The 25,354-nt window shown below is 47.3% G+C and overlaps 9 protein-coding genes across 9 annotated transcripts; 2 read left to right on the top strand and 7 right to left on the bottom strand.

Annotated features, from left to right (window-relative positions):
* Positions 1-580: 580 nt before the first annotated feature.
* ATNIH1004_009137 (uncharacterized protein) lies at positions 581-4,232 on the bottom strand (the record flags this gene model as incomplete). Its single annotated transcript, XM_033573735.1, has 9 exons — positions 581-1,188; positions 1,236-1,566; positions 1,614-1,840; positions 2,066-2,151; positions 2,213-3,078; positions 3,125-3,435; positions 3,482-3,848; positions 3,895-4,069; positions 4,129-4,232. 9 exons carry the CDS (start codon positions 4,230-4,232, stop codon positions 581-583), a joined length of 3,075 nt encoding a protein of 1,024 aa, XP_033424287.1.
* A 137-nt stretch (positions 4,233-4,369) lies between these two features.
* ATNIH1004_009138 (uncharacterized protein) lies at positions 4,370-5,322 on the bottom strand (the record flags this gene model as incomplete). Its single annotated transcript, XM_033573736.1, has 5 exons — positions 4,370-4,528; positions 4,582-4,638; positions 4,695-5,049; positions 5,096-5,271; positions 5,314-5,322. The coding sequence occupies 5 exons, from the start codon at positions 5,320-5,322 to the stop codon at positions 4,370-4,372; spliced, it is 756 nt and encodes a 251-aa protein (XP_033424288.1).
* Positions 5,323-5,619: 297 nt separating this feature from the next.
* On the top strand, positions 5,620-7,186 carry ATNIH1004_009139 (uncharacterized protein; the record flags this gene model as incomplete). The annotated part of the gene is made up of 5 exons (XM_033573737.1): positions 5,620-6,325; positions 6,373-6,511; positions 6,559-6,705; positions 6,752-7,079; positions 7,133-7,186. The coding sequence occupies 5 exons, from the start codon at positions 5,620-5,622 to the stop codon at positions 7,184-7,186; spliced, it is 1,374 nt and encodes a 457-aa protein (XP_033424289.1).
* Positions 7,187-7,524: 338 nt separating this feature from the next.
* On the bottom strand, positions 7,525-11,401 carry ATNIH1004_009140 (uncharacterized protein; the record flags this gene model as incomplete). Its single annotated transcript, XM_033573738.1, has 2 exons — positions 7,525-9,238; positions 9,309-11,401. 2 exons carry the CDS (start codon positions 11,399-11,401, stop codon positions 7,525-7,527), a joined length of 3,807 nt encoding a protein of 1,268 aa, XP_033424290.1.
* Positions 11,402-16,086: 4,685 nt separating this feature from the next.
* On the bottom strand, positions 16,087-17,198 carry CDA11 (polysaccharide deacetylase family protein; the record flags this gene model as incomplete). Its single annotated transcript, XM_033573739.1, has 4 exons — positions 16,087-16,228; positions 16,284-16,387; positions 16,446-17,023; positions 17,093-17,198. The coding sequence occupies 4 exons, from the start codon at positions 17,196-17,198 to the stop codon at positions 16,087-16,089; spliced, it is 930 nt and encodes a 309-aa protein (XP_033424291.1).
* A 682-nt stretch (positions 17,199-17,880) lies between these two features.
* On the bottom strand, positions 17,881-19,521 carry CYB5D1_2 (FMN-dependent alpha-hydroxy acid dehydrogenase family protein; the record flags this gene model as incomplete). Its single annotated transcript, XM_033573740.1, has 5 exons — positions 17,881-17,970; positions 18,029-18,102; positions 18,161-19,340; positions 19,410-19,441; positions 19,494-19,521. 5 exons carry the CDS (start codon positions 19,519-19,521, stop codon positions 17,881-17,883), a joined length of 1,404 nt encoding a protein of 467 aa, XP_033424292.1.
* Positions 19,522-21,139: 1,618 nt separating this feature from the next.
* Positions 21,140-22,347, bottom strand: ATNIH1004_009143 (uncharacterized protein; the record flags this gene model as incomplete). The annotated part of the gene is made up of 2 exons (XM_033573741.1): positions 21,140-21,942; positions 21,996-22,347. The coding sequence occupies 2 exons, from the start codon at positions 22,345-22,347 to the stop codon at positions 21,140-21,142; spliced, it is 1,155 nt and encodes a 384-aa protein (XP_033424293.1).
* A 933-nt stretch (positions 22,348-23,280) lies between these two features.
* ATNIH1004_009144 (gamma-glutamylcyclotransferase family protein) lies at positions 23,281-23,832 on the top strand (the record flags this gene model as incomplete). The annotated part of the gene is made up of 1 exon (XM_033573742.1): positions 23,281-23,832. One exon carries the CDS (start codon positions 23,281-23,283, stop codon positions 23,830-23,832), a length of 552 nt encoding a protein of 183 aa, XP_033424294.1.
* Positions 23,833-24,347: 515 nt separating this feature from the next.
* ATNIH1004_009145 (uncharacterized protein) lies at positions 24,348-25,221 on the bottom strand (the record flags this gene model as incomplete). The annotated part of the gene is made up of 2 exons (XM_033573743.1): positions 24,348-24,543; positions 25,049-25,221. The coding sequence occupies 2 exons, from the start codon at positions 25,219-25,221 to the stop codon at positions 24,348-24,350; spliced, it is 369 nt and encodes a 122-aa protein (XP_033424295.1).
* Between the last annotated feature and the right edge of the window lie 133 nt (positions 25,222-25,354).

Consider the following 25,354-nt stretch of genomic DNA (forward strand, 5'->3'; position numbering starts at 1 on the left):
CTCATGGCGTCGTGCCCATAGTATAGAGTGGGCCATCGCCTTTTAGAGTCTTGATAAGGTAATCCATGGCGTTGTCGATGCCACTTGGCGTTGTGAGGGTCCAGGTGGCCCAGACTTGGTAGAGTAGTGGCCACAAATTGCTTGTGAGCCTCCATGGCGTTCCATTTGATGCGTCGCTTTAGCTTTGACGACGGCGTTTGTATGCCGATTAGCGTGCGTATGGAAAAGTGGTCAGGGTCGTAGCATTTTAGTTCCAGCTCGCCTGCGACAAGTAGCTCTGACAGAGTCTGCGAGCCCCAGACAAGGTCGATTGTGCTTCAACTGTTCTGCTTCTCCCAGGTGGTGACACCTGGTTCCAGCCCAAGACCTGAGAACTTTAGGTCAGTTATTTCAAGAAGTTCGTCGGCTGCAGCGTCTGGCTTAACGTATCACCGCCAGAATGGGATGGCAGTGGCCGAGCAGTTGACGACGGTTCGGTGGGAGGTTACATGTGATGGAATGAAATTTCTCGTCAAATTATCTACATAACCAGTGTTTGGACATATCTATGTATGAAAGTGAACTGAATGTCATTATACATCTATGTACCGTAGAATGGGTAGTCAATATATCCCTTCTCCGGTGGATCCGCCCCGTAAAATGTAGACCGATCATACGGGTTCAATGGTAAGTCTTTCATCGCTCTTCGAGGCAAATCTGGGTTTGAGATAAACAGCCGGCCGAACGCGACCGCATCTGCCCCATCGCTTGTCAATTTCGGGCCCGCATTCTGTAGATTGAAGTTGCCTGCTGCTAAGAATGCTACATCTCCTTTCTTCAGCACAGGTCGGAAGATATCCAGAGACGGCTTGTCTGTGGCCAACGAATCGAGCTTGGCCCGTTCATCTAGCACCTCGTCGAAACGAGGCTCAATCATGTGCACATATGCTGGCCGGGACTCCTTCGGTAGAGCGGTAATATGGCTGCATAATGCTAGCCAGTGCACATTTGGGTTAGAGTCGCGCGTGTCCTGGAAGTAGTTGAATGGAGACAGACGGATTCCCACGCGGTCGGCTCCGATGGCCGCACTGACCGCTTGGAGTACTTCGAGTATAATTCTAGATCGCTTATCTATGGATCCTCCATATTCGTCCGTACGATTGTTCACGTTATCGTGCAGGAATTGGTCGAGTAGATAGCCATTTGCACCTATCAATGATTAGGACTTGACTATCGAGAGCCTACTTTTTGCTAACCGTGGATCTCGACTCCATCAAACCCCGCTTCAATCGCCCTTTTTGATGCCGTGGCATATTCTTGCACCGTTTCCTGAATCTCTTCGACTGTCATAGGTCGAGGTGGTGAAGTGGCGTACTCAATGCCATCGAGCGCTTTGCCACTGATGGGAATATCACTGGCACTAAGAGGTTGCTTTCCTTCAATAAATGAAGGCACGGTGGCACGGCCGACATGCCACAGTTGACAAAAAATATATCCATGTTTAGCATGTACTGCATCGGTGACCTTCTTCCAACCAGCAACTTGCGAAGAAGTAAAGATTCCAGGAACTCCTGGGTATCCGGCGGCCTGAGCAGTTAGCAGTATTAAGAAAGATAAGCATTCGGGCACTTAACTTGTCTACTAATAGGAGTTGCCTCTGTTAGCATCAGACCGCCTCGAGATGCGCGCTGAGAGTAGTATTCGATATTAAGGCTATTAGGGACAAACACGCCGTCAGATTCTTTGGTTGATCGCATACGAGTGCAGGGAGCGTGAACGATCCGATGCTCGAGGGACAGAGCACCAAGACGAAGAGGCTCAAAGAGCGGACCGGTAGTAGAAGAGATGGAACCCATTGTTACTTTAGAGATAGTAATTTGTGCTGCGAAAGGACTGGTGACCTTGCACAGTTATATACCCCAAATCTAGGAGCCGGTGAGTGGGATGAAATGTGAATATGCTAGATTACCCACCCTCGCATTTCAACTGAACACCCTGTACATTTCCCCCACTCTTGGACATGGGCACGCACTACGCTTTATCAATTCTGGTGATTGATTCATATCCACTGCTTCATCCAACCTACATCTCAAATCTAGGTAATGTGGAGTTGCCTCCATGTAGAGGGATAAACTGACAAAGCCTAACGTGGTCAATTTTTGTACGCTAAGCCTATACCAAGTGTTCCGATATTCCAAGTTTAAACTAATTCCGTAACGGGTGCTCAACCTACAAGATAAAGGAAAAGTAGTCCTCTATCCACTGCGTGGCCTGCTCGCCCTCTTCTGCATTCCAGTCATGCAATGCCCCCACGTATCCGTCGGGTCTTACGATTGCTACACCCGATTTTTCACTTGCCAGAAATCCCCACCACTGGGAAATACATCCCGGGGTGCTGATATCGTCAAGATACAGCGTCCATCTACTTTGCCGAAGTATTTGGGGCAAATCGGTAATCTCAAAGTCTGCTCTGGGCGATCGTGTCACCATCGCATACGTAAGGACATCTGAAACAGTAACATATCGCTGTAGCTGTTGAAACACATCTGATGGCGCCTCCTTCCGGGGACAATTCTGATAGGATTGACCAACATGGCCTAGAGATGCAATGCGAGCCAGACGCTCGCATACAGTCGTCAAGAAAGGCATCGTATGTCGAATATTTGGAACAAAGAAATAGAGCTTGAATTGACCGAGGAGTGGTATATCCAATTGAATATCAACCGGGTTCGCGTCAATATACCGAGTAACCTTCGCTGGTAACTGCAACATGCCCGGTCGCAGCTGGCTTAGATATGGGCGCAAATTCTGTGTTAATATACTTGGGGAATACTCTGTTCCGAGCCCTGAGATAAACCGGATGTTGTCCTCGAAGTTCTTAGCCAGGGCAATATCACCCACCGAGAATGCTTTGCAGTGTTCTGTATCGAAATTAATAAGATCGTAGGCAATTTTCTGGCGCTCTGCTGCGTAGGTGGAGAGCAATGATGGATGAGCCAGGCCACGAATGACGAGATTCAGCTTCCAAGCCAGATTGAAGCTGTCGTGCATGCTGGTGTTGGCTCCTTGGGCAGCCAGCGCAGAATGGCAATGGCCGGCCTAGTCCATCAATATAAGCCCGCTGTAATCAAAGTGGAAAACTTACATCACCTGCAATAAAGATCCTCATGTCCGGATCCATAAATTGCCTCGCTACTCGCTGCCCTACAACATAATTTCCGAACCACTCCACTGTTCTCCACTTAAGGCTGTACGGGTGCATCGCTGCTCTTGCGCGCTGCATAACATATTCCGTTGTCACCATGGATTTATCTACCTTTTCACTATCCGTAGGGCTTAACTCGACATACAGCCGTGTCATGTTGCGCTCGCGTGGAATCCAGAGAATTGATCCGACCGTGTGAGAGCGGACAATAACCTTGCTCCACAGATCGGGGAAGTCGGTATCAATGACACCTATTTCTTAGTGGATGCCTCTTCTTTTCCAACAGAGAAAACCCACCATCTAACACTGCCCACGACTCATTGGTTATGTCACCTTCGAGATAGGCATCTGGGATAAAGTTTCGAACTTTGGACCGAGCTCCATCGCATCCTATCAAGTAGTCGGTTCGTATCTTCTTAATCTGCTTGGTAGATAGGTCCTCATAGGAGACATTCAAATGGTGTGTTCCAGTTGTGCGCATGCAGGATAAAAATCGGCTGTTTCGCTGGACTGAGACACCTCTAGATTCCATGTCATCTATCATTACCTCCTCGAGCATTCCCTGGTGAACTAAAAGAATGTATGGATCGGATGCGCCCACTAGGTTGTCCGGATAATGCGTCTGGCGAGCAGTTCGTCGGAGTGGCTCATCAGGGTTCGATTTCTGCAAGCGTCAGTTGTAGCCCTCAGGTTGTAATAGTGGTATGTACCCAAAATACGATGTCGTATACACGCGCGGCATTCTTTACTAGTGAATCTGCCAGTCGAAGCTGTCTAAGCGTTTCAATAGTCTTGGGTTGCAGGCCGTCCGCTTTGCCAGTGGATGTCTTATCAGCTCGATTATCAATGATAGTTACGTCGATGCCGAATCGGACAAGGTTGCATCTAGATTGTCATGAGCGATTGAATCAATTTCAGGAGATAAACAGTTAGCTTAGGCTCACGCGAGCATCAAACCTGACGGTCCTGCACCCACCACTAGGACGGTAGTACAGCCGCTGACGGCAGAGCTGGCTCTGTCTCCTTCCTGATCTCCACCGGGGGTCATCTTAAGCTACATGCAATATGTTTGAACCATGAATATATTTTTTATTGGTATGTGCTACACGTGGATAGTAATTATAGACCATTGTCTTCCCCACACAATACGGGAATATCGCTAGACCCCCACTCTTGTTAACCTTATCACCATCGCGTGACTCCCCCATCCACGATGATATCTTGCCCGGTCATATACACACTCGCATCGCTAGCCAGAAACACGCATGCTCCCATGATGTCCTTCGGCTCCGCGATTCTACCATTCATTGTGGCGGACTTCCATTCCTCCACAAGGTGGGGAAACTTTAAATCTATCAGCTTGTCTCACAAGTGGGGGTCTCAAAAACACAACATACTGTGGCTGTCATTTCGGTCTGCACGTATCCCGGAGAGATGGAATTCACTCGAATACCCTAATAAAATTAGAATCGAAGCAATCAAGTACCCGATATCGAATACGCACATGTACAGCTAGCTCTTTGGCAATGGCGGGACACATGGATCGAACAGCCCCTTTGGTACCACAATACGCACTACATAGCTGGCTGCGCACTGCGATGTGGCTTGCCATACTAGCCACTAGCACAATGCTACCGTGCTTTGTGCCGTTTGCGATCATCTGCTGGGCTGCCAGCTGGGCCGTAAAATATAGCCCCATCACATTGACAGACAGTAGATCCATGTGGTCCTTGTACGTAAACTCCAGGAACGGGACATGGCGATTAACGCCGGCACATGGAACACAGATATCTAGTGCATCATTGTAATCTGTTCGAAATTTTGCAAATCCGTCTTTCAGAGATTTTTCGGAAGATACATCAACCCTAGAATGGTCAAGCAAGGAAGCAACAATGCACCTACTATACGTACTGGTAATATGCCGTCCGAACACCGCAATCTTTTGTGATCGCATGAAAAGCTTCATCGGGATCAGCCTTGTCGAAAATCGCTACATTTGCGCCAGCCTCAGCCAGGCCCCGAGCAAATGCCAACCCGCATCCTCTAGCACCACCAGTCACCAGGGCGGTTCGTCCGTGAAGAGAAAACTAACACATTAGTCTAGCCGGCACTGGAAGACAAGTACGTACTGTGCTCATTATAGAGGATGTTGGATATTGTATTATGGAGGTATCTTGGAACTGTGACCTGGTTGTGTCGTCCCCGATCTGTGACCCTCCTCTATATCACAGCTATTATCTTACAGTATCATGATAAAATATCTGGAACCGTACTGCGGGGCAGTCTGAGTAAACCCCCATTCTTGGCCTCATGTCACATACTCGTTACATGGGTGAGAAATTTTGATAGTAGGACAGTCACGATAAATGACTCGCAGTATATCCACCTGGTCACGCATGCTATACCTTGGAGAAGGCGTTGTTCATGATAATAACATGGCTGCCACTATTTCCATCAAGAAGCAGCAAAATCGAACAGAGTCTTGCAAGATGCAGATTCTCGTCGTCGGCGCTGGTCTCGCTGGCCTGGGATCGGCTATTAGCTGTTCTCTCGCCGGCCATGAGGTCCACGTTCTCGAAGCTGCCCAAGAAATCCGAGAAGTCGGCGCGGGGATCCAAGTCCTTCCGAATAGTTCTCGCGTGCTGCAACACTGGGGACTCGAAGAAGCCTTGCAACCACACATGACGTCCCCTCGCGTATGTAACTTTTTGGGGTGGAAAGGAAACTTTATATCCTCGCTGGATTTTCATGAGTCGGAGAAGCAATTCCCGGGCACTTGGTACCGCGACTTTCATCGAGCAGATCTGCAGCGGTGTCTCGTGGACAGGGCAGTGGAGCTGGGTGTACGCCTTACCTGCAATACTCGGATCGAAGATATTACTGTCCATGCGGACGGGGTGACAGTGACGGCCACTGCTGCAGATGGCAGACAATGGAGCGCGGATTTAGTGATTGGGGCGGATGGAGTATTTGGGAACCTGACGGAGGGGCTCTTAGGTCGAAGTAACCCTCCGGTCAAGACTGGTGACCTGGCATATCGTCTTCTACTGTCAGCGGAGGAGATGCGCAGAGATCCTGAGCTGGTGGCTTTTGTGGAGGATCCGCAAGTGAATTACTGGTTAGGGCCAGATGCTCATGCTGGTATGCCAGCCTCCGTTGGGCGCGAAATGCAAAACTAATTCATATAGTTAATTACGTACTTCGAACAAAGAACATGTTCAACATGGTACTGCTAGTACCAGATGACATCCCGGAAGGATCCCTGGCAACTACTATCGAAGGAAATGTTGAAGAGATGTGTGCTTTATTTAAAGGATGGGACCCACGGTAGGCTCTGGTTCTTCTCATATAATCTATGTATCTGACGAGCGTAGAATCCAAAAACTCCTAAAGCTCTGCAAATCAGTCCAGAAATGGCGTCTCTGTATCCGATTTGGTGACCACCACTGGACTCACCCATCGGGGGCCTGGGTCATGTTGGGCGATGCGGTGCATGCCACTCTGCCATATCTGGCATCTGGGTATGTTTGTCCTCAAGTATGCATCTTATTAGCTAATTAGATGCAGTGCTGGAATGTCCTTTGAAGACGGTGCTGTTCTCGGTGAATGTCTGTCTCGCCTTCCCAACAGTCCAGACATCGCCAAACACTCCCCTGATTTTTTGGATGCAAAACGGCATGCTCTGGCTGTGTTTGAGAAATGTCGCAAGGAGCGGACTCGAATGGTGGTTGATCGAGGGAACGTACAACAGCATTTGTACCACCTCCACGATGGACCCGAGCAGCAAGAAAGAGATCGAAATATGCAGATGGCCCCTACACCAGAGGGCGAGGCCCTCGCTTGGAGAGATCCCAGTTTGGCGCCGAAATTACTGGGATATGATCATATTGCTGATGTAGGCTCTTTCTAAACTATGTATTATTAGTACTACCCATCTAACATTTTCAGGTTGATACGCACTGGGGTTTACAAGAGGATGATGCGGTTGAATCCCGGCTATAGATTGAAATTGAGTTCTAATGGGTATAATTGAATATTGTTCCTTTCATCAATATACAACCCGATGCCGAAAGCTGTAGCTATTCCAGTAACTATCCTCTCTGTGCACGGCCATAATAACTTATCGAGTAGAACCTCCACCCCTACCCTTGATAATAGCTGCGATGCTTATGAGATTGCCCGCTTAAAAATGGAACATTGTTGATATACAGAGGTCGCAAAGGTGAATTTATCGAATGACTTTGGTTATAGTCCTTAAAGTGATAGTAGCATCCTCGTGTACTTTGTTCCTATGGTATGAAAGGAATACTAGAGGGCGTGTACATAGCCGGCCGAACATCTTAGGCAACAGTAACAAAGAAGTTTGTCTCGCCCTCCTTCCTCTCCACTCTACTCTTCCTCACTAACTCGTCACCGACAGCCAGTCTCAACCTCTCCACCGTCGCTGGACTGTCCAGCACCAGCGGCTCAACAATTCGATTGTCCTCTCTAGCACTGCGTAGCGCATCCCTTAACGCGAAAAGCACCGTAGACCCGAGGAACAGTGGCGGCTCGCCAATTCCCTTGCTGCTTTGAATCGACCGGAGATGTTTCCAAGACACACCCTCCAGCAAACTCACATTGAATTCCTGTGGGATATCACTGAAACCAGGGATCTTGTAACTACCTGGGCCTCGTGTCGCCAATTGTCCACTGCTTGTCCAAAGACTTTCTTCCATGGTGAATAGACCCTGTCCTTGGACAAAAGCGCCCTCAATTTGTCCGTAGTCGATCGCTGGGTTAATGGATCGGCCTACATCCATCTTGATGTCTGTCCGGAGGACAGTATGGTCTCCTGTTAGGAGGTCTAGCTCGACCTCCGTGCAGGCGACGCCCTGTGTGAAGTAGTAGTACATTGGTTTCACGGTGTCCGGGTCGTAGTTACCCCATTGATGCCCTATTTTAGGCATCTTCCAGAACCCACTAGCGGAGAGGTTAACTCGATCATGGTAGGCGGTATGTGCGAGCTGGGACATAGGTGCATCTGCCCCAAGTTTCTCCCGGTATGGTTGTAGCCGCTTGTTGAGCTGGTCGCAAGCGTTTTTGACCGCCATCCCATTGAGATCGCTTCCAGATGATGCGGCAGTCGGCGATGCGTTAGCACTTTGGTACGAAGAGGTGTCCTGTGTATGGATGCTATCCACAGGAACACTAAGCTCTTGGGCTGCGATCTGCACCATCTTCGTGTACAGGCCCTGACCCATCTCCGTGCCGCCGTGACTGAGGAGCACTGATCCGTCCGTGTAGATCCTGACCGACGCAGTGGCCTGGTTGAGATGTAATGCTGTGGCGAACGAGATACCAAACTTAGTAGGTATAAGACAGATGCCGCGCTTGCGCCACTTGTGCTCAGCATTAAACTTGGTTATAGCTACACGGCGCTCGTCATACCTAGCCTCCTGGCGGACCTGCTCCAGGAGCAGTGGGATATGCCAGTCCTCGTCAAGCCGCTGGAGGAAAGGGGTTAACTGGCCCTCTTGGTAGAGATTGCGCCGCCGGAGTTCATCGACAGGAATATTTAATCCCTCGGCAATGGCATACATATAGCTCTCGGCGATAAACATCGACTGGGGCCCACCGAATCCTCGAAAGGCAGTATTACTGTGTGTATTGGTTTTGCACACCCAAGCCCGGATATGCACGTTGGGAATATGGTAGCAATTATCCAGATGTGTGCAACAGCGGTCCATGACTGCCCCGCTCATGTCCAAGCTGTAGCCAGCATTGTTGTAGCAGTCCGCGTCGAGGGCTACAAGGTGGCCATCGTTCATAACACCTATCTTCCATCGACACTGGATAGGATGGCGTTGGCCGCTTGTCATCATATCCTCGTTGCGGTTAAGCATGGCTCGCATTGGTCGCCGCTCTTTCTTTGCAGCTATAGCAAGCAGACAGGCAAGCTGCACGCTGCGCGACTCCTTGCCGCCAAAAGCACCACCCATGCGTTTGACCCTGGCATTGATACGGTTTGCGGGAACACCGGTGACTTGGCTTACAAATTCTTGGGTTTCCATTCTAATATGCATTATTATTCCAGTTACGTGTGTCCCGCTGTCGAGATAAGGGAATAGGATAATACACTTACGTGTTTTGAGTCGAAGACCAGACATCCATTGTTCCATCTTCAGTATGCGGGACTACAAGGGCCGCGTTTGTTTCAAGATAAAAGTGTTCCTGGCCACCTATTCGCGTTGTGCCCGTGAAGACACGGTCACATTGGGTGAAGATATCTGCCATCTTCTCTGGCTGGACACCCTTGCGTAATTCCTTGCCGTGATTGAAGAAACTCTTCGCTTCAATGGCCTCGTCTATGGTCAGGATAGCAGGCAGTTCCTTGTAGAGCACTTCCACAGCCTGCGCTGCAGCCTGCGCTTGGATCGCGGTTTCTGCATATACTAACCCGATCGGCTGGCCATGGGAATGGACCTCGTCGGTAGCGAAGAATGGCTCGTCGTGCACGACAGACCCCCAAAGGTTCTTCTCAACCGGGATACTAGTATGGTCGATGTATCCAACCGCCAAACCCGGTGCCAGGGCCGGCGTCCAATCCACCGAAACTATTTTCGCATGTGCACGCTCAGACAGTACCATGGCCCCGAACAGCTCACGGTGCTGCGCCGGCATATCGTCCACATACTCGGCTTCCCCGGTGGCGTGTTTCAAGCCAGACCGATGGGGGATCTGCTTTCCTACAACGCGCTGTTCATGTGGGTTGTAGTTGTCCCTGGTACCGTGTGAGATCTTTCGGTGAATCTCAGTCGTATCCATAGCTACAGCGTTGAGCTTGAACTCAGCAATAACTTCGTTCCAGAACCGGAAGAAAAGAGATAGTGCCAAAGCCCGACGATACGTTGCCATTCCGCCGGGAACGTTGAAGGGCAATATAAAATCTTCTAGTAGATTATCGAGAGCCTTATCAAGGACATCCTGCACACCCCATTCCTTTCCCTTTAGTACAGTTTGTGTCTTACATGCCAGAACAGTGGTAGGCGCCATGCCACCGTATGCGAGGGCGACCTCCTTCACCCTGTTATTGTTGTCAAGACGGACACGGAAGCCAGCCGTCACAATAGCGATATCATCATCCTTTCGCTTAGCCTGTTTATAAGATTTAGTAACCTCCCGCACTCCCAGCGGAGGCAGGGGAATCCGGATCTGTGTGATAATGCCACCAGCTGGAAGAGCCGTCTTGCGATACCCAAGGAACATAGAGTCCATGGATAGAGAGTGCAACCCCTGGATGTTTTGGCAGATGACGGTTGCATTGATGGCCATGAGTACCGGGTTCATATCAGATATAGGTGACGCTGTTGCAATATTTCCGGCCAGGGAAGCGGCGTTTCGGATCTGACGCCCGGCAAAGTACCGTAGGGTTTTTGCTGTTGCAGACAGGGCGGAACCTCTTTTGCTAAGCCTGGGGATTAGGCGATGACACTCAGTCTCAATATCGCTGAGGGAAACATTGCCACCGATAAGAAGCTCAGTTATGATGCCGTTCGTCTCAACAGGGGTGAGCTGTGTCAACTCTTCAATGTCGCCAACAAATACAGACACAGCCACCTCGGTCCCCTTGAACCGGATGTCGACTTGAACTTCGCTAGCTCCACCAACCAGTGTAGCAGACGGACACAGGGACAGGATGTCCAGAGTCTGCTTCAGCGTGACAGGTCGGAACCATGCCTTGTTCTCGTCACCGTAGTAAAGGAGCTGTGATGTGCACTTGGATAGTCTAGGTGGATATATAAGCTCCGTCCGAGGTGAGTACGGAATCAAGTCGAACTGTGGTATAAATATGCTCTTTCCCTCTTCATAACTAAGACTTGTTTGGGAACTGCCCTTATCCTCCTGTGAACTAGACGAACACCTCGAGCCGGATGTATCCCGACAACAACCATCAGGACGACCGCACGATCCTGGAGGAGATGCTGACTCCGCTGAGTCTACCGAGTTTGCTTCATCTTTCTCTCCTTTGAGATGGATCGAGGTGGGAATGACTGACATTTGTGCCTGTAAATCAGTTTGTATAAATGTTTTCGCCGCCTGCAAGATAGATTTGTACCCTGTACACCTGCACAGGTTACCATCCAGATGGCCCTTCATTTCAATTTCCTCCTCGCATAGATGGAACTCTCCAGTAGATGGGTCATATGCGTTCCGGATGAGGGCATAAAGCGACATTACAATTCCAGGAGTACAGAAGCCGCACCTGTCTGTCTATTAACATCCTCCCTCTTAGTGTTGCATCAGGTGAACGGGTAGGGATACATACTGTGACCCATGCATCTTCCACAATCTCTCCTGCAGTGGGTGTGGATGATCAATATTTCCAATGCCCTCGATGGTAATTACATGTTTCCCGACCACTAAGACAATCACAGTGTTAGTCTCGTTTCTTATGACCTATCTTCTTGTAGTTAGAGGAGAACCCTACCCCCAATAAGTGGATACAAACACGCATTAACAGCCAAATGCCTCACCCTGCAGGATGATCGATCTCTACTCTGTAAGACGACCGTACAAGCCCCGCATCCACCCTCACCACAGCCCAGTTTCGTTCCTTTCAGACCATGCTGTGATCGGATGAAGTCCAATAGCGTCCAATGGGGATTAGGGTGATAGAGGACGATTTTAGTGCCATTTAGGTAAAACAATAGAGAGCTAGTCGGGTTTGTTGATTCGATAAAAGATTGCAAAGATTCCGGTACTGTCATGATAGCCTAAATATTATTAATTCCAGACTGTTGAGAGGATTCAAAGAGAGGGGGATGATAATAAGACTGGGGATATTTGTAGTCATTGAAACAGTATGATATTTATTCGGTAAGATGCCAAATGCAAGACAGATAGAGTTATGCGAGGTCGAAAGACAAGAGTGGGGAATGTGACAAAGAGTGGGGGTTGTTGCCTCTACTTTCATCTTGAAGAAGCATATTCTTGTACTGTATATCCCACATGTCAGCGTACCGAAGATGAACATCAATCTGTACCCTAATTTTTATTTATGTGGTGAAACGGTAGTGCTTGGTTTCAACCATTGCGCCAACTGGCCAAAAAGGCACAATGCTTGGTCGAACACCAAGCTGCTACATATGCTCATACCGTGACAGTTTACGTAAACTGGAACAGATGAAACCGGACATGGCCAAGGACAATTGTGCTACAGTTACAGCACCAGCAAAGACAACTAAGCCTCATGGGCTTCGTCTCTATCATTGACTTCCTCTTCAAACCCCTCCTGTTAGGCTCCTTAACCTGGAGCCTCGTGTCGCTCAGGCCCCTAGAGGTGCATGCGGAGCTCCAAGGAATTTGAGGGAAGTTCCGTTACCGATGATCTGAGAATGTAATATCGCACCCAGCGGGCATCTTCCATAAGTCTGATGGTTACTGAAGTTAGTATTCGAAAGTCTGCCAAGACTTAACGTCGGTCACCGCCCAACGCCCGCCACCAACCAACGCCCCGCTCCGAAGCCAGCGAACGAGGCAACAAATGAAGCTATTCAACCATGTACAACTTATATTTTGAAGAGATTTTTTGGTGTATTGTTCTTGAGCTTCTAAAGTATTTATATACAAATTTTAAGCGTCACGGAACGTGGGGGAGGCGTATTTGCCTGCCGCGACGACTTTGCGGTACAGAGGCCTCAGGGGACTCTTCAGGCGCTATAGAAGTAATATCTATAGTATTTTAACCAGTATTTGTTGTGGATTGCTTCTTTTGACCTCGCTTTGGTGTTCTGAAGCCGTTTTGAAGCTACCGAGCTGCCTCTTTATTAACTTGTTCTGCCTCCTTTTAACGCTTCTTTTCCTTTGCCTGGCACTCGCGAAGAACTTTATCAGCAGCTCGCTTTTCCTTTCTTTCTTGAAGTAATCGCTGTTTCTCTTTTTTGCCTGCTGTCGACGAAGCCTATCTTGCTCTTTTGAAGCTTTTGCGAGCTTTACTTCTCGGTCTTTCGCTGCATGAAACTCGCGCGCTTGCTGTATTTTCTTAGGCGAGTAAAAAATCGCACCACCGCTGTCTGGCTCTTGTAGTTAAAATACCAGAGGCTTAGCACGTTGCCGCTTCATTTTCTTATTAGATAAAGCTGTTCTGAGGCCAGTATTCTCTAGTCTTAGCAGAGCATTTTCTGTGGCAAGCTGGTGTATTGTAGAAGAAAGCTTTTTTGCACTTTCATCATAGTAATTAACAACAGCAGCTCTGATCATTTGCTGGATAAAACGCCAGTTATCACATTAACAACTGACTTGGAGGAGAGATAAGAACTACTAGATGTTGGCTTGTCTCCGGGCGAGGAAACGTTGCAGAACTGCTTAGGATTAAATGGCATATACCAGTACTTCTAAGCAGATTGAATTTTTTGGTGTCAAAGCCTTTTGCCATGCTGGCCAAAACATTCTAAAATCCCGCTTTGTAATACTGCAGAGGCCTTGAGATTGATGCAGAAATTGCTCCAGTTCGTCTGAATAGGCTTTAGCAGCGGAGAGAAGATACTGACATCAAGCGGCTGCAGAGAATGCTTGAATGAGCGGATAAGTATTGTATTAATCCTATTTGCTTCACAGAAATCAAAACTTATTGTGACGTGGGATCCGTGGCCATCAAGAAATAAAAGTCTCCAGCTCCGTTTGCCTTTGGCTTCGTTTCTCGGTCAAAAACAGTAGTAAGCCATTGATATGAGCTCATCATTCGTCCATCCAGATTCTGAAGAGGCAAAGAAGCAATTATGAAGCTTTTCATCAAAATTTTGAAGCCAGGAATCTTGTATTTTGCCGGAGGATGCTTGATAGATCAGACCGGGCGCTATTGCTGTTCCGTCGGCGCAAATACATGCAATTGTTGTTATCCATTCTCGATTACCATCTTGCAAGCGTTGTAGAGAGCTGTCCCTCTCATATTTTGCTTTCGAAAAGATCCTGCGGCCTTTAGGTAGCATTCCGATGAGAAATCCCTTCTCGTCCATGTTGTAGATGTTCTGCGGTTCTATATTGTATTCGTCCATTTTAGCAGCTGCGTAATTAAAGTATAAAGAGTATTAATATGCTGAATCTGCCCGTTTTCTTGATTGATCGATTGCTCCGGTATATCGCGAGATAATATCATTTTGATGGCGCTTCAAGAAGCGCGCTGGCCACTGCTTTCCTGGCTTTTTTCCACAGATTTCTTTAGCAAAATTCCGAAGCATCTCATGCGTAGGATACAGGCCTCTCTGCGACTGCTTATTTATATACTTTATAAGCATTTTGGACTGCGCGTTGTTGAGTAATTGCTGGCTTTCGTCCCTGACATCTCTTGGCACCTGTTTTCCTTGATGGCGCCTCGCAAGCGTGGATCGATCAACACCAAATTGTTTCGCAATTTTAGTATATGAAAATGATTCTCCTGGCTCCAATAAAGCGATTGCTTCCAGCGCTTCATCAATCGGAGCCATATTGACTGAGATATGTGGTGTTGAAGTTGCTGAGTTGAACAGTCGGTGAGCAAAATGCGGGGCGTTGGTTGGTGGCGGGCGTTGGGCGGTGACAGACGTTACTGGTCCAATCAACTTCGCCTCGGCTTTTAATTGTATCCCAAACTTAGCATGAAATATATTCTTGTACAAGATGTGTAACCCTTTCCATAGTCTATTTTCAGGTAGTTAATGTAAGAGCATTTTCATGTTTTTATGATACGTGAGAAATCTGCCGAATTGATTTAATTCAACTGTCTGGGCTTTATATGGTTAGTGTATGCAATATATATATATATATATATCGACAACTACCTACGCTTGAGACCTGTTATAATTTTCGAATAATAACAAATCCGATATTTGCATTGACCCCCTACTGCAGAAGTGGGGGCCAGGCGGTGCGACAGTAGTGGTATTTCTTAATGCACGCCGTTGGAACCTTGGTGATAAGGACTGTATTCAGACAGCCTCTGACTCCGCAGAACCATGATGGGCAGTGCGGTAGAGATCAAATACTGTATGTACGTAACACGTCAGATTGCTACAACCATACATACTCCGTAGATAATACAACCTGGCACATGATGTTTGGCCATCCCGCCCTGTTATTTAGCCCCTCCCTCTTGGCTATCCGTAGTTTGGGCTGCGATATGGAAAATTACTATTTCGAGCCGATTGGCAAACTTGCAAATGTTTGTGGGAATTACAAAAGATAAGGCAAACACTGCAAACAAAAGCATAAATTTGTGAATAGAGGTTATGTACACAAATATAAGTCACTCGTAGCGTCCAGAATCTCTGGCTGAATAAAAATTAAAATAGTGAAGATGATAGCTAGTTATCTTAATTATTTGCCATTTCTTTTTAGGTGCCGTTCACTCATTCTATGAAGTGTTTCATGGCGATTTATTCAATGCAATTTGAGGGGGCCTGTCAAGGGCTGAAACCGTATGCGACTGACCTGTGTCCTGAACCGTAGGACCTATAGAATAGGCTAAATACAAAAAGGAATCGTTGAAGGGAAGAGTCCGAGCGATTAACAAATAAGGTGAAAGTCACGTAATATGAGCCTTCGAGGGCCAATAGGGCCAACAAGGACAATGGGGCCAACGGGGACAATAGGGACAACAAAGACCATAGACCCGAAAAGTTAAACAGGCCCCAGCCCTTTACACTTACAGTCTCAACAACAGCAAGATATCCACAGTACGCCAAATTCAGATTGACCCATACCACAACTGGGAAAGCAATCCAGTTATTGTCACTCTCCATCTCAAATTCCATATACAAATATAAAACTAAATACAAATAGCTAAATGTAGATCGAATGGCGTGATTAGCGATGTAAATTGCACTGCTCTAGCATGCAAATTTGCATGCTAGATAACCAAACATGGATTAGCGGTTGTCCGGGTGTCATGACACATTCAAAATACTCCCCGGAGCCGCCGGCATTATTGCATTCGGAGGCGGCCGATTTTTCTTCCTGAACTCATCAGACATCTGTTCAAATGTCACCCACTCCACACCCTCGTGTTTATTGATATGCTCGATGATTCTTTTGGCCAATAAGTCAATGCAAGAAGTTTTAGTTGATTGGCACTTAATCTCACCTTTCGTGCATCAGCAGCACATGGGGCCGACCGGAGACATCCGGGTGAATCGTCATAGGAAACACGAATTCATCGTACTCTCGATAGAAATAATCGAAATGGTCCTGAAGAGTGACCTTGGTCAGTATCTCACGGTTTGGCCCTGTGCTATATGGATATTACCTTCCAAATGTCTTCGACGTCGCGTGGATTGACCCATCCATGGCTGTTCGCCGAGTTTTTGATGAACATCATCGGAGGCAGATCATCAATATACCAGCTCCCGGGAATCTCCACCAGACCGGTTGTATTTCCTCTAACCAATGGTTTCATCCATGTCTCTGCCTTTTGGTTGTACTCGATTTTCGTCCATGAATCACCGGTCCGCAACCAATACATCTGGCAGTCTTCATGAGACATGGAATGGTCATATTCAATACCGTAGGCCAGTAGCAGATCCACCATTTCAGCACTGCACTCCCACCATGGCGCGACAATCCCCCGCGGTGGCTTACCACAGAAGTCAGTCACCATTCTGTAGGTCTTGTCGAGAATATCGCGCTGTTGTTTCTTAGAGAGACTTGAGGGATTCTCATGCGAGTAACCGTGTAGGCCAATCTCGTGGCCGGCATCACGAACCATCGCACATTCCTCAGGGAACGTGTCCAGGGTATGGCCTGGGATGAACCAAGAGGCCTTGATATTGTATTTTTCGAACAATTTGAGTAGGCGTGGTGTTCCAACGTGTCCGGCCCAGAGCCCTGAAAGTTGATTGCACAGAGTCAGTCCGAATATATTGCTTACAAGACAAAAGAAAACACAATGATCACCTCGACTGATGTCACTGACACTGTTCTCGCCTCCATATGAGCCGAGCCACCCAGCGACTGCATCAATATCGACACCGTAGCCGACAAGAATCCGCTTCTTGGCCATTCTTTCTTTCTCCCAAACCGAGTTGGAATATAGTAAAGATGGAACGATGTTTTATAATGCGTCCGCCAGTGAGTATCAAGAAATTAGAGCGAGGTGTTGTTATATTCAAAAATAGACAAGGCGAGGGTTCCCTTCAGTTAAAAAAGGAGCCACAATATTAGCGATCGAGTATCCATACCCCCCATTATTGCTCCGTTCACGCCAAAGATGGGGGTATCCTCCTTCATGCATATCCCCAATCCAATGAACTTCTGATACCCATTATTTACCCTTCAAAGCGTAACCCTTAGACGTATTGTTAATCAGCCATGCTTTAAATTGGCTGACACGCAGCACTTCCCATCTCATTTGGCAATATCGTCAGATTCCGCGGCTGAGGTGTTGAATATTTCTCTCTTAGGAACCATAGTCTCGTCAACACTAAAATTAATTTATAGCTGATTATATATAAAATTAGTAATATCTAATTTTTTTTTTTATGGAATACCTAATTTATACATTCCTCCCTCAATGTTGTTGGATGTCTCTTAGCTATGCTTATTGCTCACAGATTGGCAGATGATTTTTCTTCAAGGAATCGAAAAGAAATAAGATTTACTAGAGTAAATTTGGACACTATCAAGGTTTTGAAGGATGATGACAGTGGATCAAACTTTCCACGAGGACTTCAGATATTGATTGTTTAGAGCTTTCCCTTCGATAAGAAAGAATTTCCAGTATTCGTATCGAATGATCCATTGTAGATTTGCTGTTGCACAATACTAGCATTGATCTAAGGATGACATTGTGGGTGAGTGCCTACATGCTGCAAAAAGGGCGAATGAGCTTACATGAGATTGGCGCAGATCTTGCACCGTCTTTGCTCCAAGTAGCCGCATGCATGTTTTCATTTCATCCGACAGAACTAGACAAGGTGGAGATAGATTTAGTAAAACGCTACTGGAATTAAGAAAATCACTGACTTTGTAGAGTCCGTTCGACACCCTGCACTCCACCAGCTGCAAGGCCCCAAAGTGCCGGCCTCCCGATGCCAACAGCCTTCGCCCCTAAACACAATGCCTTCACTACATCAGTGCCTCGACGAATACCGCCATCCACCCAAACGTCCACCTTTTTGAAGACTTCTGGACAATACTTGTGAATTTCCAAAAGGGTGTGGACTGCAGGGGGTGCCGTATCAAGAGATCGGCCACCGTGGTTCGAGAGTATAATTGCCTTAACCAAAGGCGTATGCTTTGCTGCTAGCAATGCATCTTCATGAGTCTGTAACCCTTTGAGAATGATCGGCTTGTTGGTCTGACGGGAGAGCCAGTCAAGTGTCTCCATCCATGTGATTGAGGGATCCGTTCCAGCAAAGAGATGACTGCTGATGCTTCCTTCTAAGCTAGCCTTTATGTTGATCCGTTCATCGTCTTCTCTCTTTCCAGATACGGGCGCATCCAGTGTCAAGACAACAAACTTGATTTGGTCCAACTGACTGATGCGTGTTAGCATATCCTCACTTTCCTGGCGATTGAGCTGAACATAGAGCTGCCACCCAAAGACTTGGGTCGGTAACGCATCGGTTACAATCTGTTCTGGTGATAGAGATGAATTATTCGCAATGATTTGCAGGGCCCCAAAGGAGCGACATGCTTCTGCAATCCCTGCTTCCCCCGCAGGATGTCCAAGTCGTGCCATGGCAGTGGGAGAGACAAATATAGGTAGACCAAGTTTGTATCCCAGGAGCTGAGTTTCTAGTTTACATGTTCGGCAGTCGAGAAAGACACGAGGCCGCAGCAGGATTGAACGATATATTTGGGTGTTATAGTCCTTTGAGATTTTGTCATCCGCGGCCGAATAGTAGTACGCCCATGCCTTTTTACTGATAACTTTTCTGGCGGCCTCTTCTATCTCATCCAAATTCAGAAGCGTGCACATATCGATCTTGGTGGCTACAGCTTTGGGTCGAGGTCCCAGATTCGATTCCGTGTGAGGCTCTATAGACCCTAAGAGTGCTGGTTGAAGACTCTGTAGGGTTTCTGGAGGATGGATCAGATCAAATTCCTTGGTAGCATCCTCTCCCCCAAACCGTAAAATAGCCCGTGGGCCGCCGGGATGACGGACGAGGAAGTCTGTCACCTGGTATAAATCAGAGACTGACTATAGCATGCAGTAAGAAGCACAGTTTCAGAAGCACCTCACATCGTATACTTTTCCGTAGAGAATTACCCAGCAGCTGTCCTGTTGGCTGTGCTGGAAGACTTCGGTTGTCAGATGAATCCTGGTTCGAGTGCTTTGATTTTCGGGATATACCTTCAAGGTTTGAGAATATCTTGCTCATATTTGCAAATGTTGATCCAAGTAACACTTGTCACCGTGGATGACCTTTGCCCATGTATGATTATGTGCTTCTCCAGGAGTTGCGCAAGAAGCGAGTAAAAGGTTACAGTATGCCTTCGACTTTTAGTTGAGCTGTCACTCTCTCCGCGCCCCACCTTCGTTCCAAGCGGCGTGCAGAATTTTTTTTAAAATTCACACTGAAGCTTTTACTGTATCCACCATTCAGTGTCAGATCCGCCGCCCCCCACTTTTGTCCCCATGCCAGTCAGAAGCGTGGGATACCTACAACACTAATCATTGGACTTTGCAACGCCCACCAAGAACAGCAATGATAGGAGGAAAATGTTATTGGTACGCTCCCCCACTTTTGATGAAAGCTAGTAGATGTGGTCGCATACATATGTTTTCCTTGGGACATTTCCCGCCTAGCAAATATTATTTGCTGATCAGTTTAAGCTACATGAATATGTAGGGTTCTCATTCTCAACCCCCCCGCCCTCGGTGCGATAACTAGCAATGCTCACAGATTTATCTGCAGTAGAGTTAATGCACATAGAAGCGCGAAAATACCATTCTTGATAGTCTCTCCTAGAAGCACATATTGCATAAAAGGGTCGATATCTTCAGCCTCCTGAAGCAAAATATAGTCTTCCTCATTGGTAGTTAAAACCTGCTCATTAGCGGTATGACTCAAACTAGTTGGTGGGAAAAGAAGAGTAGTCAGATTCTGCCGATAAATACAGACTAAGGTAGGAACCAGATCTTACCATGGATGTCAAGGGTTGAACCCAATGTATTGCTCAGGCATGGCCTTCGCTCCTATATAGGGCGCTAGATGCGACTGATCTCTGATCACTCGTCTTGTACCTTTTTATATGGTCAAGTGGTTTTATGTCTACTAGCGCAGAGGCAACCAAACCATCACATATATATTTCGACCCGTGGGCGGTTTGTATAGTCTTGACCCGACCTAAACCCAATGGGCTGGGTTGAAAAACCTCAAAAACCCGGCCCCACCCGCGGGTTAACAAGTCTAAATATACTGTCAACCATAAAATTACGCGTATTCGCAAGTATCGATCCTTCATTGAAAAAATTAGGTCTCTGAGAGGTCGTGGGCCCCGGGCCCACCACTTATGACACTCGCGTTTATAAAGGCGAGGTAAACAAATGAAGAATGCAACTAACTAACTTAGGAAATATATGCGATCTGATGATGTTGTATCATGTTGTATTGTTCGCGAGGCACGATTCTCTGAATTCAAGGGACTCAGGCGAGCTGACTAGTTAGTGGCGCCCGTGACTAAGTGACACGAAGAATGGCCGGCGCCTTGCGTTCACCCAGGTCCGGCGACTTCAGGGCGGCACTGCTCACCTACTAGAACGAGAAAGGTAATGGTCTTGGCGTCCGGAGTTTTTTGCTCGGATGCAACTTTAACATAGGTATGCGATAGAAATACCAATACTTGAAAAATAAAAAGCTTCGACACTTTGACCCCCTCTTTGAACGGTGGAAAACGAAAATAAAATAAATCAGCACACCAAAAAAAAAAAAAAAAAAGGTACAGGACTAGGCAGTTGTACAGGTGGGGTCTCCGGTGTCCCATGCTGTTTGCATATCAGGCAACGCCATGTTGTTGTGCCGACGCTATAATATCCAACATTGGATTGCTCGCAGTGTCCGCATCCATCTTTCGCTGTAACTTCGCTCTCTTCTGTTCTGAAAGGTGACCAACAGGGATAGGGTTAAGCTTGGCGTTTGGATGGCTGCCAGTAAATAGACGCTGGAGATAAGCGGAGTTGTAGGCGCCTTCTTGTTGAGGGAGATGTGCATACTGAATAAAGTCCTTCAGGCCACCAATCGTTCTAGGATATCGCAGCAATTGCTGTGAAGATGGTTGGATCATGGCAGCCTGAATAAAAGACATTGCAAGTTCCACCCACGTGAACGCATCATTTGCTGAAAGACTCGCGGAACCACGCCGGAACTCAATTGTCCTGAAGGTTTTCAATGGTAGAAAATTCCATCCAAAATACTTGGACTGGTTTGGGTTCATAATACCGATTATTTCGTCTGTTGTGTTTCTGCTCTCGATAAGCTCAATAGACTGATCACGAGATAGATTCTGATATCCTAACTGCGGGTTATCCAACCAGTTGCTCCTTGAGTACTCATTTCCACGACGCTCTGGTGGCACAAGAGCTTCGAAGGCAGGCTCAAAATGGATGATAGCCTGGGCAACGCGTTTCACGTCAGTGGTTGAGAAACCCTCTACACGTGATATATGTACGTGTGTGCTGCAATCTGCATTACTCTGTGCAATGTATTTTTGATTTATAAAGCTCCAGAGAGCCTCAACACTTTGCCGCCACTGTGAGCCCGGGTGAGACCGAAGCAATGGGGATATAATTTCAATCCCCCCTGTCTACTATCTCAGCACTCTAAACTAGCCCTTTATGCTCTGTATGACTTACAAGGCTCTTGCTGTGTTTCACATGTAGGATCATGATGCAGGACCCACTGAGTATGAGGGACCCCTTCCCACTGCGCCTGAACCAAACTATGCATCCTAGGGTACGGGCTGGGAACGCTGCTGTTGTACGACATAGCACATTGCCGAGCAAAACGTGGAAAAGTATTGTCAGCCGCAGATGGCGTAAAGCGGCTCTCTAAAAGAAGCTCCATTTCGATACCAATGCCGAAACTTCCTGGAGGTGGCGGAGACTCTTTGTGCACAACGGGAGCTTTCGCTCCACCACGGGGCTTATAGGGAGGAAGCCGGGGAGGGGGGGGAGGGGGTGGGGGGAAATAAGTCGATCGAGACATTGGTGTCCGCAGTATCGAAAAGTAAAGACAATGAGACAAGAGAGTAGAGAAATTGCTTATTCTCATCTGTCTACTTGGGGACTTGGACTGACTTTAATAGCACGATCCATATCCTCATGGACTTAAGTCGCATTATTTCTATAGTACCCCGTTGATATATCCAGGTGCCATGCGCCTAACTTGAAACTCCTCGTACGTCAACCGGGCGCCAATGACTTTCCAATCACTTGATTTCTCTAGGCGCCAACGACTTCCCAGTTACCTCTATTGACGTTCTCTGTGGCACTGGTTGGTGGTATTTCTATTATGATTAAATCTATGGAGAGGATCTAAAACTAAGGCCCCCCACCTTGAATTGTAGTATTCGGAATTGAGTGGTTGTTGCAGGTCTCAGCTTTTGAGTCGATAGAATGGAGCCGCCGCTGCCACAGAGTCTAAGAATAGCAGTTCTTTGATTGGACATTTGTGACATCCAAGCAAAGATAAGACTCTATCCTGACCCGGAAACCAACTTCCTCGGTAACAGCAGCTGCCAAGAGTAAAACTAATAATAGATGAACGTGAATTTAAATACGCGCGGGACCAATTCCACATTGGGAGAAGGTATACTAACCTAAATCAGTTAGCGTTCCCCCATTTTCCGAGCCGCAACACTTAACATCAACCCTCAGCTCGGACTCGCACCATAAATATACTTACTATTAGCTAATATATCATGCGCTCAGCACTACTGTATCTCATCTAGTGCCAGTCACCCAACCCTTCAAAGAGGCGTGGAGAAACCAGCAAGTGCACCCCCTTGGTTGCCGCTGTTTCATTCTTAATCTGCTTCTGGGACTGTTCTGAACATCACGTATCTCTGCCATTCCCCTTATCCTGGTATTTTATTGTCGAATTCTCTGAACTTATCATACTTCTGTTCTCTCTGGCGAAATGTCACAGGAATCAAAAGACCCAAAGACACCAAAGTTTCCGAGCCTTTTCCCAGCCAAGGCTGAGCCTTCTTCCCCCTTCTATGCTATGCTCAAGTCAGCACCACAAGACTACCTACTGCAACAAGACGAGCGACACGAATTCCCGCCCGATTACCCTGTATACTATTTCTTCTACGGAACACTATCAGCTCCGTCACAGCTGAAGAGAATTATCGACCTACCGGATGAGCCGAAACTTCGAAAAGCGGAGATATTTGGTTACACAATTGCGAAATGGGGTGATTATCCCGCTCTAATTAATGGGAGACAAGGACAGGTAGTTACAGGATATGCGTATCTCGTGCGGTCCAAGGAAGAGGCCCAAAAACTATCATATTACGAGACAAATGCATATACAGTTGCAGACTGCTGGATATACTTCAGGGATGAGGAAGAGCCGAAGGAGGTGGGTGGGAAGGTATTTATGTACGCTGGTGATGCGCAGGCTCTACTAGAGCAACGATTCGACCGCAAACTTTGGAGAATGCAGATGGGCGGAAAGCTCGAATAACGCACTTACGTAATGTCAGAAAGAAGATGGGATATTTATTCAAGCTATTGGACATGGCAACTTGCTAAAGATACGCGGAGGTAAAGGTGCTGATAGACTAGGATTTAAAATAAAGCACACTGGCACATGTTGTTCTCAGAGTAGCCTCCCCGGAGATTCTTAACATTCCGTTTAGTTGATTGAGAAGGGTAGCAAGTGTAATGCGGTGAGAAGAAAAATACCTTGAAGTTTATAGCACTACAGGAGGTCAAATTAGTCGAATATAGACATTGATTAAGTACTGGAGGTTATTTAACGCTATAAAATTCCCACAAATCCCACATAAGAAAGATAGCCAGCGAGTGTATGTACAAAGGCAAAGTCAGTATTTTGCTGCGCGCAACTAAATTGAAGCTCCCTCTCTCTGAACTATTCCATTATGTGGTGGCCCGCATGGCCACCTACGTCGGTCCCCTCGTCCCCATCTTCATCTTATTTAGTACAATTCCTCGTGAGCGATGTCGTACCGGTGCCTCCTACCCATCGTCTTCAGCATCTAATTCCATAGCCGCTCGGCCTATCGGTTCGGTGTCTTCAGCCGAGTTATCTTCGGCTGGGGGTTCGGGCTCAATATCAAGGTGTTGAAACTTACCGAATGCCCACGTTCGCAGCATGAATTCGGCGACGTAGCATATCGCCTGCGGGTTGGATATCAGCGCGTTGTAGTCGGAACTGTCGAACTAAATCCGACGTGCGGCGATCGTATCCAGCATCTCTTTGCGCGCATTGGTGTGCAGCGGACACTACAAAAGGACATGCATAGGGGTTTGCAATCCCTCCCTGCAGCTGCACCAATAGCTTTCGTGGGCCTTGATCTTGTAGAGGAAGTGCACTAGGCCAATCCTCATTGTGCGCGTCTGTATAATCACAGACGCGTACGGCTTTGGTAAGCCTCCATAGAGCTTCACTGTTGTCTTGTTTGGGCCTTAATGGCTATGGAGGTGGACGCAAAAGAAAAGGGCTAGCGGGCTCTGGAGCTGGATCACAATCACGCAAGGTAAACCAGCAGTAAAGATGGCCCCCAGGATGGGTTAGCTCATGACAAAGAGGATGATACCAATCAAGGGAGCATTGTAGGCCACCGTAACAGATTTCCATCCCCTGCGCTACCAAGTGCCAAGGGACAGCCCTTGGAAGGAAACCAGGCAGGAGATAAACCATCTGGTACATAACACACAGGGCACAAATGCCTTGGTGGTAATCCATAATGAATTCAAACTCAATTTCCTGATCGGGAACATCAGGGTCAGCATATTCCAATGTGACTTCGGCAATAACTTGGAAGGAGGGCCCGAAGGCCTCATCATGGCCATCAGCCAGGGGGCAGGCGCTAGCAAGGTGTGGTGGCATCGTAGAAGGTGGCTATTTTGAATGATTTGGATATGAAGAGGAGAGGAGAAATGTAGAGAATCTGGGAGATATTATAAAAAATGGCTTTCCACCCTAGGCCCAAAGAGGGCATCTACTGGTATTTATCAATAAC

This window comes from Aspergillus tanneri, assembly GCF_003426965.1.
Source record: "Aspergillus tanneri strain NIH1004 chromosome Unknown AapTan_6_pilon_pilon_pilon, whole genome shotgun sequence".
In the NCBI taxonomy this organism is placed as follows: domain Eukaryota; kingdom Fungi; phylum Ascomycota; class Eurotiomycetes; order Eurotiales; family Aspergillaceae; genus Aspergillus; species Aspergillus tanneri.